Here is a 13,962-nt window from a genome sequence, read left to right as displayed (position 1 = left end):
GGAAAAAGGCAATTAACAATGGAAGAGAGACAGACCATCATAACACTTAAGAATGTTGGTCTTTCCTACAGAGAAATTGGGAAGAAAGTCAAGGTGTCAGTGAGTACAGTATTCTTCACCATCAAAAGGCACTTAGACTTATACCTGAAAGAAGAATGGCCTAGAGTAATGTGTATAGGGGTAGGAATTTGAAAAGTGACTGAAAAAGCACATGAAATACTTAATTTTGCACTGCAACTATATATGTATATGTGTATATGTATGTATGTATGTATGTATGTATGTATATATATTAGGGCTGTCGATTAAAAAAAATAATGTAATTAATTACATACTCTGTGATTAATTAATCGAAATTAATCGCATACATAATTAACGGTGCCTGAACCGATACTCTTTAAGAAAGTAAAAAAAGAAAAGAAAACAAAGGTACTAAACAACAGTCGGTGACATTAAAGAACGGCTTGTTTATTGCTAAGGCCATATGGTCAAAATTAAATGATTTAATAATAATGTATAACAACAACAATAACTTATTTCACTAGTAAATTGCTGTTGAATGACGAACAACCATCAGATGCAAAAAGGACATTTATAATAACTTAAAATGTACCACGAGGCTGTAGTTTACCAGTTTCATTGAACGCACCGTCTGTGTTTTTCCGACGGCAGATTGTTACATCCTGGTGTTGAATCCTCTACAGTAAAACACAGTCACACTTTACACCGTTCAGAGTTAGCTGTCAGCATTTTAACTGTTTTTAATCCAGCTACTAGCTAGCGGTAGGCTAACGTTAGCTGCTGTCGAGTGTAGTGTTAACTAGCTAGCGGTAGGCTAACGTTAGCTGCTGTCGAGTGTAGTGTTAACTAGCTAGCGGTAGGCTAACGTTAGCTGCTGGTGAGTATAGTGTTAACTAGCTAGCTGTAGGCTAACGTTAGCTGCTGTCGAGTGTAGTGTTAACTAGCTAGCGGTAGGCTAACGTTAGCTGCTGTCGAGTGTAGTGTTAACTAGCTAGCGGTAGGCTAACGTTAGCTGCTGTTGAGTGTAGTGTTAACTAGCTAGCGGTAGGCTAATGTTAGCTGCTGTCGAGTGTAGTGTTAACTAGCTAGCGGTAGGCTAACATTAGCTGCTGTTGAGTATAGTGTTAACTAGCTAGCGGTAGGCTAATGTTAGCTGCTGTCGAGTGTAGTGTTAACTAGCTAGCGGTAGGCTAACGTTAGCTGCTGTCGAGTATAGTGTTAACTAGCTAGCGGTAGGCTAACGTTAGCTGCTGTTGAGTATAGTGTTAACTAGCTAGCGGTAGGCTAATGTTAGCTGCTGTCGAGTGTAGTGTTAACTAGCTAGCGGTAGGCTAACGTTAGCTGCTGTCGAGTATAGTGTTAACTAGCTAGCGGTAGGCTAACGTTAGCTGCTGTTGAGTATAGTGTTAACTAGCTAGCGGTAGGCTAATGTTAGCTGCTGTCGAGTGTAGTGTTAACTAGCTAGCGGTAGGCTAACGTTAGCTGCTGTCAAGTGTAGTGTTAACTAGCTAGCGGTAGGCTAATGTTAGCTGCTGTCGAGTGTAGTGTTAACTAGCTAGCGGTAGGCTAACGTTAGCTGCTGTCAAGTGTAGTGTTAACTAGCTAGCGGTAGGCTAATGTTAGCTGCTGTCGAGTGTAGTGTTAACTAGCTAGCGGTAGGCTAACGTTAGCTGCTGTCGAGTATAGTGTTAACTAGCTAGCGGTAGGCTAACGTTAGCTGCTGTTGAGTATAGTGTTAACTAGCGTCCCGTGCAGCGGTGTTTGTGTTGTCTGTATCGTCTGTTTCAGAGCATCAGAGAGAAGAGCAGACATATCAGTGGCTCCAGATTTCGGTAGCCAACCCTATTCAGGAAGATTTTTACAAGTAAATGTTCCAGTTAATGATCCAGGCAGCACATTCTCATCTCCCTCCTTCATTTTACAGTCCAATGGTGGCTAGAACGGCTGGAATGGATTAATCTGCGTTATTTTTTTATTTTTTTTATACATATATATATATATATACATTTATTTTTTATTTATTTTATTTTTTCTTCTCTTTCTTTTCTTTATGTGACTGTCTGGTTATGTTTATGTCTTGTATCACTTGTGGTTTCTTGTATTGTCTCAAATTAAAATAAAAAAAAAAAAAAAAAGGCACTTAGAAAGTGGGGAAACTCTGACAGGAAGAGGTCTGGCAGACCCAAAGCCACAGCAGAATCAGAAGACACGTTTCTGAGAGTCAACAGCTTCAAGCTCAGCTTAATAGTGGTCGTAATAAGCAAGTCTCAGTTTCAACTGTAAAGAGAATTACCTGGGCCAAGAAACATCGCCAATGGACTACTGAAGACTGGAAGAAGGTGCTATGGACTGATGAATCAAAATTTGAAATCTTCAGTTCATCACGCAGGATTTTTGAAATCTTCAGTTCATTTTTTTTTTTGTAGATTTTTGTACGCCGTCGAGTAGGCGAAAGGATGGTTCCTCAGTGTGTGACATCAACTATCAACTGTCAAACATGGAGGAGGAAGCGTGATGGTCTGGGGCTGTTTTGCTGGATCCACAGTCGGTGATTTGTACAGAGTGAAAGGCACCCTGAACCAAAACAGCTACCACAGCATTTTGCAGCACCATGCAGTACTCTCTGGTATGGTCAGGGGTTCATCCTACAGCAAGATCAGGACCCAAAACATAAGTCCAAGCTACGCCAGAACTACCTTAGCAAAAAAGAACAAGATGGTAAGCTTAAAAACATGGAGTGGCCCGCACAGTCACCAGACTTAAACCCAAGGGGGTTAGCTTCGCTTCAGAGCTCTAACCTCCTATGGCGCCATTTTGATGCTACCAAGCCATCACCTCCTGTTAGCATCCCATTGACTGCCATTCATTCTGACGTCACTTTGACAGAGAATAACTTTACATCTGAAGAGTTTAAAGACTCTATTTGTCCATTGTTTATTTCTAAAGAAACACGACAATGTATAAAAGGCTCCATTACCTTGTAGCTCACGTTATGGCTCCGTAGCAGACGTTTTTATAAAAATAGGCTAACGATTGGGTCATAACCACGAGACTTACTGTCTCATAGTAGAGGAATTACCGTATAGTACAGGAGAAGCTCTCAGGCAGTTTGGACTTCCATTAGCTGTTTAAGTTTAATTCCTAATGTTAACTATCATTTTAGTGATCAATAATTAGCCTGTGTCTATGTTATCTCCTTACATATACCTACGCTCTCCGTCTCTGCTAGATTGGGAATGATTGAGATTTCTCTTGGCACAGCTACCAGAAGACTTCCAACTTTCAGACAGGTTGCTCACGTCACATCTACGTCTTCAAGCTCAGTTGGAGGCTGCTCAGTAACGCTCAGCCATCACCGGGAAAGAGACTTCACTGGTCTCCGTCCAGAGACACGGGATCTGCTGCTCCATTCTTATTTACAGTCTATGCTTCAACCCCATTAAGCTGGTTTGGGATGAACTGGACAGAAAAGTGAAAGCAAAGCAACCTACAAGTGCCACACATTTATGAGAACTTCTGCAACAGAGTTGGGAAGAACTTTCTGAAGAATATTTGATTTCCACTGTAGAAAGAATGGCACGAGTGTGTTCAGCTGCTATTTCTGCCAAAGGGGGGTACTTTGATGAGTCAAAAATTTAGAATACATTTTGGTTTATAAATTGATTCCATGATTTCTTTTTTAACTTAAATTGTTCATTTGTTCCATTCTTTCATTTCAGAGTACAATAAGACATTAAACTGCATGAATTTCAATAAAAACCTGGAAAAATTGGGGTGTTCTAAAACTTTTGACCAGTAGTTTGTATGTATGTATATATATATATATATATATATATATATATATATATATATATATATATATGTATATATATATATATATATATATATGTGTATATGAATACAGTATCTGTGTCAGTTTGGGAACCAACTCGTCTCTCAGTTTTCTTCTTCTGCAGATTGTTTTCTCTCTCTGAGCCTCACTTCCCAGAATCCATCTGGCTTCCTGTTAAAACCTCTGACACAACGTCAGGCAGCGAGCAGCGTGTGTGTGTGTGTGTGTGTGCGTGCGTGCGTGCGTGCGTGTGTGTGTCAACAACAGTAAACAAGGAGACAGAAAACTAACCACCTTAAACGTCTTGAATTTATTTAAGGTGGAATTATGGCCGAAACTAAAACTTTATGGTAAAAGACACTTTTTTAAACATTTTTAAAAACTGTTTTTTAACCTTTCAATGTTTGATTGACCCCTTTTTTTTTTTAAATCTTTGAGACTTTTTGGTGTTCGTTGTAATGTCAAAGAGCTCCATGTGACTCCTCGTCTGGCCAGCAGAGGGCAGGAGAAGTACAGCAGTAACACATGGTCAGTTACATTCAGCTGGGTTTCTTCTTTCTGTCTTTTTAACAACTTCATCTGTGATCTGAGAAAGAGGGGTGAGGAAGTGATAAAAACACAACAAAGGGACACAAATGAAGACTTGATAAAAAAAAACAATGTAAGGCAGAAGATGCATCACACTCAGATCACAACAACCAGCCCACATGACCTCAGTGTTTACTGCAGCATCCTAATCACACACACACACACACAGATACACACACACACACACACACACACACAACACGACAGATACACACACACACACACAGATACACACACACACACACACACACACAGATACACACACACACACACACACACAACACACACACACACACACACACACACAACCACACACACACACAGATACACACACACACACACACACACAGATACACACACACACACACACACACCACACACACAGATACACCACACACCACACACACACACAGATACACACACACACACACACAGATACACACACACACACACACAGATACACACACACACACACACACACACAGATACACACACATACACCACACACATACACACACATACACACACACACACACACACATAGTATGGCGACCTCAAGAGGAGTATACGGTGACTTCTCTGTGGATTATGTAGTCATTAGAGGGGGCAAACAGAAGCTCGACGCATACGGTCTGTTCCGTAATGGTGGGTAAAGACTTTACTTATGACCACTTATTAGACCTGGAGTCCTCGTGTGGGAAATCGCGTAACCCTTCTGGACCAAGACAAACTCGTCAAGGCATACACACAGTACATAACAGATAGACTGAAGATTCTACCAAGGCCGCGTGCTCACAAGCGACTCGGCGTACTGTTTGTGTCTTCCAGTTACATACCCAAGCCCTTGATTGGGATCACCGGGGCTAGAACGGAGATGATACCTCACTTTCTCAAGTGTTTTGGCAAGGTGTACGTGGTGAACGGGGAATCGCTGTGCAACACGGACTGCGTGGACAAGTGGGCCGTGGACCCTGCGCTCCACTCGTGTCTGCGGAGCGCTCACGCTGCTCTGGACGGTTACACGCCGGCCATGCCGAGTGAGGCGAAGCAGCTCGCGCTCTTGTCAGGCGAGCGAGAAGAGGACTCTGTATTGGATCAGTATCTCGTATACGCTGAGGGTCATGTTACGTACATCACAATGGCTCAGTGTGTTATGGGTCTGCATCTAAAGTACAGCTCTGAGTTAGAGTTTAGGAGAAAGCCTCACTGTGAGTATGTGACAAAAGCACTCGGCGGCATTACATTTGTCCGTGAATACCACTCGCTGACCAGTGAGTTTCTGTTAAACAAACTGAGTGCGCTGTTGGCCCATTTATTCAAATCCCCTTTGTGTCCTAAATCTCTGTGACTGGGCAATTAGATATGCCATTTGTTACCATCTTGTACAATTGGACTAATAAACCATATATCCTATCAGTCTGTCATACTGTGTTGTTTTTTTTTTAACTCACACATTTACAAGGTTCACTGGGTCCCCACTACCAGACACTATCACAAGATGACATTGCTCTCCCAGGTCCCGGGGGCTGGACACGCAGCTGCGCGTGGACTATCAGCCACCGTCGGACATGTATCTGTGAGCAGACAGAAAATGTCAGAAAACACCGGCCCCGCAAACTCACAGGCCACCCATGTTTGTCAGTCTGTTAGTGGTTGAGCAAAGGTCGGATAACATCTCAGAGGGCTTAAGGAGGAGTGAGCTGAACCGGGGTAAGTGGATTCAGCGTGTATATAAGGAGCTCTACGGCTGTAGAAGCCTCATTCCCACTCTCATCAGAGATCACAAACCCAGAGCCATATCCCGCTTGTGTGTAGACCACTCGCTATGGGAATGTACATTGCTATGGTGATGTGGCTGCTATACGTAGCGGCGATGACAGTTGAATGTTGTGTTTTGAAAAGGGCAAAGAGTCCAACAGATGAGCGAGCCAAGCCCGTTACCGTATCTGGTACAATGGGAGACACTGTCAGACTACCCGGGTACCTGAATGTCCCCAGTCAGGCCTTCTTTAAAGACGATCACGCCGTATACGCTAGTGAACACATATATGAGCTCACAGAGACCGCGCCGGGCTACCAGGTTAGCATTCGCTTTCTCACGTGTACCGAGGAAGGTTACTACATCATAGGATCCGAGGGGTTCAATCTGCGTGCAAAGGCCGACACGTGCGGTGTGTTCTACTATACCGCTAATGTTGACAACACTACCAACGAGGCGTTAATTGGCCCGCTCCGGGGTGTCCTTCGAATCTCTATGCTGTACATAGAACCTGACAATGACCAAATGTGGAGTCTAATCGAAGTGTGGAATGACACGATGAGCGAAACGCTTCTAAGCCCGGGCTGTTTCTTGCTCAACAACGGGACCGTGTTCGCTGGCCTCGGTGGTAAACAACACCGACATTTCATGTATCAGAGACAGGGACGAGCTGACAGCTCATGTTCAGATGTTCAACTTGCAGCTGAAGGTTCCAGTACCACGATAAACCCAGCCATCATTGTGCCAGATCTGAAGACCTTGGAGGATGTCAAGACATCCGTGAAACTGATTGACATTAGTGACAGTGAGTTACACTTTGATTCGTATCTCTCGCGCTCTCTCTCTCTCTCTCTCTCTCTCTCTCTCTCTCTCTCTCTCTCTCTCTCTCTCTCTCTCTTTTTATTTTAAAAACAGTGACAGTAATGGTATTTCAGCTCACTCTTGCCTCTCCTCTAAAGCTATAGGGGACATTGTCAAGGCCAGGGAGGCCTTCGAAGAATCGTGGAGGGGATCTGCGGGTCCACGCTGGAAGCACACGCTATTCTGACACCCCTCGCAATGGCAACGCTTATTCTGGCGATGTGATCAACCACGCGCCGATGCTTTACCTGATTCATCTACTATCCTGTGGCAATGTGGTTGTAAACCTAGTGCTGATCCTAACTGTCAACTCTATACATAAAAGAGACAAGATTTGTGATCAAGGTTGCTTCCATGTTTATTGGCAATTTATAGACATACACATTGTGACTCATGTACACACATATAGCAAATAAAGTAATCATGTTCATGCTATTGCTCGTCTCGTCATTCTTCCTACTGCTGACGCTCAATCCGGTCTCTGACCAGGTCTCTGTCATCTTCGGTCATATGAGCAGCCCCAGTCCATTCTGTATCCTTTAGCAGCTCGTGAGCCAAAAGGCTCTCGTTCTGGCGAAAGGCCAGCAACTGGAAGACGATCCTTTTGACTAGCTTACACGCCATCACCTTGGGCATTAACGTCTTGGGGTCCCAAGGTGTGGGTGATGCACTGGGGTGGTCTTTGGGGCAGAAGGTATTTACAATGATCTGGTACGTGGACACCCCAGGTTTCGAGAATACCACTCGCTCTTCCACAGCGTCAACAATCATTACCCCCAGGCTCCACATGTCTATGGTACAAGTGTACTGTGCGAAGTTGTCTTTAACGAACAATTCAGGGGCCCTGTACGGCTCCGTGACCACAAGTGTGGTCATCCACTTAGAGGAATGTCTAGACAGGCCCATGTCAGCCACCTTTACGGTTAGATCTTCTGTCAGCAGCACGTTGACCGGTGCCAGGTCCCGGTGGACCAGGTGCAGTCCGTGCATGTAAGACAGCGCGTGAGCCACCTCAACTGAAATCCGAGCGACGAAACTCAATGGAATCGGTTCTAGTGCTCGGCCTAGTCCACTGTGAATCACATCCGCCAACGTGTAGGGTGCGTAGGACATGAGCATGGCCATCATTCCGTTGTGGATAAAACAGTCGTGCATCTGGATCACATGAGGCTGACCCTGTAGTGCCGAGAGACAGGATAACTCCCTCACGGTCGCATACTCTACGCCGCGCTTGTAACATTTTAAGGCGAACTCCTGTCCAGTCTTTAGACACGTGGCTTTGTATACGGTTCCATAGCCGCCGTTGCCAATTACTGCGCCTAGCAGGTAATTGTCCATGAAAGCCATTTTAGTTGTGTTGCGCACCCAATGCTTACGTAAAGGATCTTGACCAAGGATCATGTGTGCTCTGCGAAAACCCAAGCCAACAGTGGACATGGACGGTGCATGTTATATATGGTCATTTGCGTGGACGGGAGGTGGCACGGTGAGGATAAACATGTTCTGCTGTGACGGTGTGTCCAAGCGTCACTGGAAGTCCGAGCACAGCTGATTGTCCAAGTGTGCACATTGTAAAACTGGAAAGTGCTGTTAGGGGTACGCCGCTGAACACCATAGACACCAAGCAACATCTGGGTTTGTTTTTTTTTGTCATCACAAATGTAGCAGTGCAGTCTAAGCAGCCTCTCACGTAGGTTTACAAGTATCATTCGTCTCTAACCCGGTGCTCCGCAACTGTGTATTTCTTTGGTTTATTGGCTGGGTCAGAACGCGTGTGATGCAGCCACACACCCGGGTCCTATGGTTAGGTATCCGACATGCCTGAATAGCATATCTCCTAACTGCACTGTATTGTTGAGACGTTCTACGCACTTTAAGGCCTCCTGCCATGCCTTTCCTGTAGAACCTCTGCGAGAGAATCTGTGCGGCCCATTCCTGTGCCGAGTGTTGCATTTCAGCCTCATCGACACGTATCTTGGTCCTGATGCCTTTCCTTAACTCATTTCGAATCATTTTCGCACTCGAGTTTACTCCGTGTGTCCCGCAGATCACGCTGATAGTAGGTTAATGTTTAAGTATTTTACTTTTTTTAATGTGTACCTTGTCTTTTGCGGTCAGTTTAGTAGTACTGCGAGTACACTCCGCGCAGCCTAATAAAGCCTTGGTGTATCCGAGTGCTGGCTAATCCTACTGATGCGGTCATCTGACCGCGGGCTAACATCCTAGCACATTGATGTTTTTAAGAGGCTCTATCTGTCCTGGAAAACCATGCACGGCGCTTTGTTGTGAGCTGTGTCTTTTGGTTTTTTTTGTATTTTTTTTTATTTGTGCACATTAATTCCCTCTCACGACATGGTCAGAAACAAGGCCACTCTAGTGAGCATTCTTGTAAACCAGTTGTTTTTCAGATTCTGTGAAAACTCCAACTGCAGGAGTTCCTCTTGTACCCACCACTGAGCATCAAGAAGCCTCACCCGCTCCTTGAGTTTGGAGACCCTGGAGGGCTCTGTGATGAAGCTGAAATATTCTGTGTAAAGAGGATCGAGCTCTAAGAGCAACGCTTGGCCGTTCTGTATCTCCTTGGCGTGAATGTCCTTCTCGTTCACGCGATATAACTGAAATGAGACCCCCTGGTCCCCGTTTGTTTCAACTGGGAGAGGATACTTGGCGTACAGGTTGTAGAACAAACCTTGGCTCAAACTCGTAGCCTCTCCGCATATTCTAATGAGGTTGGCGTGAGCCAAGCCTGACGCCCTCATCGTTTGTCCGCACAGCTCCAGGTTGCTAGTCCACAAGGACAGGGCCACACACAGATTCTGCTGCCTGAGGTAGCGGAACTTGATGTCTTCAGAGAGTCGATCCACGTAGACCAGTCGCCCGTCCGCGGTCAACCAGAAGGCTTTCATGTCTTGCTGGTCGGCTGTTTCGACGGAACACACCTGGCTGCACAGCTCACTAATGTCATGTCCCATCAACATTCGGTTTACGTTGCGCAATTCTTGTTCAGTTAACGGCCCCGTCCTATTTCCCAGGCGATCGGTGTTGCGCCAGGGCACCCCGGAGTAAAGCCAACAGTATCTAAAGTGAATCTTCAGCGGTAACACGGACTCCATTACTGTAGATCGCGAGGGGCTCTCTTGCTCCTTCTCCGTGAGACACATGGAACTGTCTGTGATGCATTCTCTGGGGCACAATACGATGCTGTCGTCGTCTCCTGAGCTCCAGTCGACCTCTGTTTGGAACACGTCAACGGGGTTGCGAGCGCTGTCCACCAACCCGGAGGACGGCCTGTGGTTGCTCAGCCACGTCTTGCGAGATCCCATTGATAACTCTAGGTCCGTGCCTGTTGGCGTGGCCGTCGACTGTGTGAGAACCAGGCTCGCCAAGGACGACAGCAACAGAGAAAGGGAGCAGATGGAGAATGACAGACTGACAGAGTATAATCGCCTGATGACGGACCGCCTGGCGCAGGCCGCACTGATCAAGGAGCTTGGACTCGAGGGTGCCAAGGCTAGGATGCGCAGGCTACAGCTTCACGGTGTGAAGGACATGTCCGGTTCTGTCATGTACCGGTTTGACCGACTGATATACAGGGTGTTTGAATATTTCCAAGTCAAGGGCATGAGGATGGAACCCTTTCAGCTAGAGCTCTTCAGGGGTGTGGTGTTGGGTGTCACTAGGAAGCAGTTTGGCGACGCTCTGTTCAAGTATAAGCACGCTTTGCTGGACAAACTGGGCTTAACCCCTCTGGGCTCGGAGAGCTATGACCACATCAACCCTGCCCTAAGTCACTTTTACCATGTCGAGAGAGTGTTCTCTCGCTACGCCAACCCTTACACCCTGTGCCTGGCTCCGAGGCAGTGTGGAAAAAGCTTGATGATGAGGCTGTTACTAGCCGCGGTGCTCCTACACTTGGACATCGACGTACTGGTACAGGCTCAGAACAAACACATGTGCACCACTTTGAGATTGGGCGTGGAGAGCGCCATGGAGGAGCTTCAACAACTACCCTCTTTCAGACCCACGGAGAAACCCGCAAACGTCTGCGGTAACCCAGAGAACAGGACCTACAAATTCAACAGGGGTTACAAGGGCGATTCCCATGCTCACTTCTTGTCATCCAGTAACGATGTGAGTATGACCGTGTGATTATGACTGTACGTGTTTCATTTGGGCACATGCACATACACCTTTCTTTCTATTTCTATTACTTTTTTTTATTTTTTTATTTTATTTTTTTTCCATTCTGCACTTCCACTGGCTCTGTCCCGGGTACGGGTAAGTTATTATAATTCCCACGGCGGGTTTTCTGGGTGCTTTGCCGTGACAGGTAAGTGAGTCTCAGCACAGCTGAAACCCAACCGCGGATGACAGTCCGGACACGTATCACCACGGGTTGTGAAACATCCAACCGTGACTAATAAAGGTCTCGACTGCAGGCGAGATGACTGCTGACTTTTGGAGAGGACCGTTCGCCAAGGCCTCCCGCTATATGCTACATGACCAGCGGGAGCATCAAGAACAAATGGTGTGTTTGGAACACCTCGGCTGTAGCTCTTGACTTGCACAAAGGTGACGCGCTGCACATCCGCGTGGTTGCCTCAAGCTTTGAAACAACAACCAGTCTCCCTGCACGAGTACTTCGTGATTTCACTATCTGCGGACAGAGGACACGTGTCTGGCCAAGGGTGTCAAATGTGCAAGCTTTTTAGAGCATTACACACAGAGCGTCCAGGATGAGGAACTGAAGCTCGGTTCGCAAGTGTGCTCACTGTTTATCGACACGGTAGGTGAGATGCTCGCCAGAAAGTACGATATCATGCACCACTACCCGTTATTCAACCGAGCCTTAGGCCTGCACTACTCGGATCGGGGTGACTTGGGACTCCCACAAACGAGATCCGTGACGGCTCCAGGTGGGCTACTCGACAGGAGTGCAGAGGCTCATCGGCAATATAATCTCATCAGGTTCAGGAAGAAACTGGTAGGTCCTACCATACCTAAAGATCATGTACCCTTTGGGCCTGCCTGCCATTATTGTGTACATTTGAGATACCAGCAGATTATTTATTATTATTATTATCTTATGCGTGTGTTAACATTCACTCGTGACACCACTAAATCGTGTGGACATGAGGTGTGTTAGCAGCTTGGCACCCTGAACAGGACATCCAACACTCACCGTGATTATTATTATTATTATTATTATTATTATTATTAGCTTGAGAACACAAGCAATACATAACACCCACAATCACGCGGTTGAACAAACCCCTTGTGTTCTTGTGAACTACAATAGTGACTGTAAACTCCGAGCTACATTTGTTACACTAAGTAAAGACCCGACTGGGTCTCTGGTATGGTATCTCATGCTTTAAGAAAAAACAAAAAAAAAAACCCATCCAGTTCAAACATAAAAAATACAAATCATTGAACCATAGAGAAACACTCTGTGAGACAGTAAAGGATTGTTAACAAGAGTTTATTGTACACCACACAACATATACAGATCACACAGTACACACACACACACACACACACACACACACGATTATCGAGACCGTGCTCGCATTACATTTCCGTAAGCCTCGAGTCCAGTGTGGAGCCCCGCGTTGAGTCCTCACGGCTAAAGCCTACAACACCGTCACGCTCAGAGAATCCGTACTCTGGACCGGGTATCGGTTTCGTCAGGTTCCACAGTTCGTATACATATTTCATGCTCCTGACCATCAACTCGCAATTAAACGCTGTCCAACTAGACCGATATGACTCATGGACTTTTGTCAATTCAGAGAGTCGCGCACCCATGTTGTAGCAGCGCCGAGGGGAACAGTCGATTGCGTCCCATAGACGCCTCAGCGACTGACACCAGGAGGAAAACCTTCTGTGCTTGGTCACCACTGCGGTCATCAATTTCTTGATCCCCAGTCCCGGTAGCACCTTGTTGTAGTCGCTCCCACACAGTGCCATGAACACCAGTTTTTCCGTGCGCACCTTATCATCTCTGATTACGTCTCCTCTAATGCGCATGTACAGGTACCTGCCTGCTCGGCACAATCTCAAAAAACGACCGTAGCTGTCCATCGGTACCAGCCCTTTCATGTACACCTTGCTCAAGTATTTGAGACCTGACAAGACCGTTTTCTCTTTCTTGCCCAGGTCTGCCACGTCTCCATTGTCGTCTAGCTCGAGCTCAGAGACTTCGTCGTCTAGCTCGAGCTCAGGGACTTTGTCGGGCTCCTGCAGGCACGATATCTTCCTCTTCTCACCGCTACACGTGGGCTTTTCCGATTCGGAGCTTGATGTCAGAGCCTGGCCAGAAGCGGGCCACAGTGTTTCGAATATGAAACTGACTGGTCTTGCGCCGACGCCTGCGTCCACAGCGCGACAGAATACGTCCAATCGCCCCCCTTTGCTCGAGAACCTAGACAGAAAGGTGACGTACAGAGATCCCCTGATCCCGGCCCGGTACAGGTACTTAGCTACGTTTAGCTTTAGGTCGTCTCTCCCCTCAGCTTCCTCGCGCTTCTCCAGAATGTCTTCAAATGTCTCATGTTGCCGTCGCGTGTCTGGTAGCAGGTGTTCGTCCCCGGCGGCGATATCGCACAGGACTCGGAACCTATCCTCGCTTGAAGCGAGCGTCTCTAACAACGGTTTCGCCGCTTGTTTGTCAGGGATAGCACACAACAGCCTGCCGAAGCTCGACGTGTGCATGTTTCGACCCTCGCTGTAGCTCTTGTTGTCCATCCTCATAGTAATCCCTTCCCGTCCACTAGCCGTAAGCACGGCCACCACATCAGAGTCTCCGGTGCACACGGTCACACTGCCCGTGAGACAGTTGGCCAACTCCACGAGCAGCGTGTCAGCCTCCACGCTCCACGACACTTGCAAAGATTCGGGG

General features: G+C 46.6%; 1 protein-coding gene across 1 annotated transcript; it reads right to left on the bottom strand.

The window, feature by feature from the left end:
- Positions 1-7,517: 7,517 nt before the first annotated feature.
- Positions 7,518-8,408, bottom strand: LOC116035408 (probable cell division protein kinase ECU08_0230). The gene has a single exon (XM_031278422.1). The coding sequence runs from the start codon at positions 8,406-8,408 to the stop codon at positions 7,518-7,520; it is 891 nt and encodes a 296-aa protein (XP_031134282.1).
- Positions 8,409-13,962: the final 5,554 nt, after the last annotated feature.

The sequence above is a fragment of the Sander lucioperca genome, chromosome 20, assembly GCF_008315115.2.
Source record: "Sander lucioperca isolate FBNREF2018 chromosome 20, SLUC_FBN_1.2, whole genome shotgun sequence".
Classification (NCBI taxonomy): Eukaryota; Metazoa; Chordata; class Actinopteri; order Perciformes; family Percidae; genus Sander; species Sander lucioperca.
The sequence above is the reverse complement of the archived record's forward strand: the minus strand, read 5'-3'. Positions and strand labels throughout refer to the sequence as shown.

Coding starts and splice junctions, on each gene's coding strand:
- LOC116035408 (XM_031278422.1), bottom strand. CDS start 8,408: ATGGCTTTCATGGACAATTACCTGCTAGGCGCAGTAATTGGCAACGGC.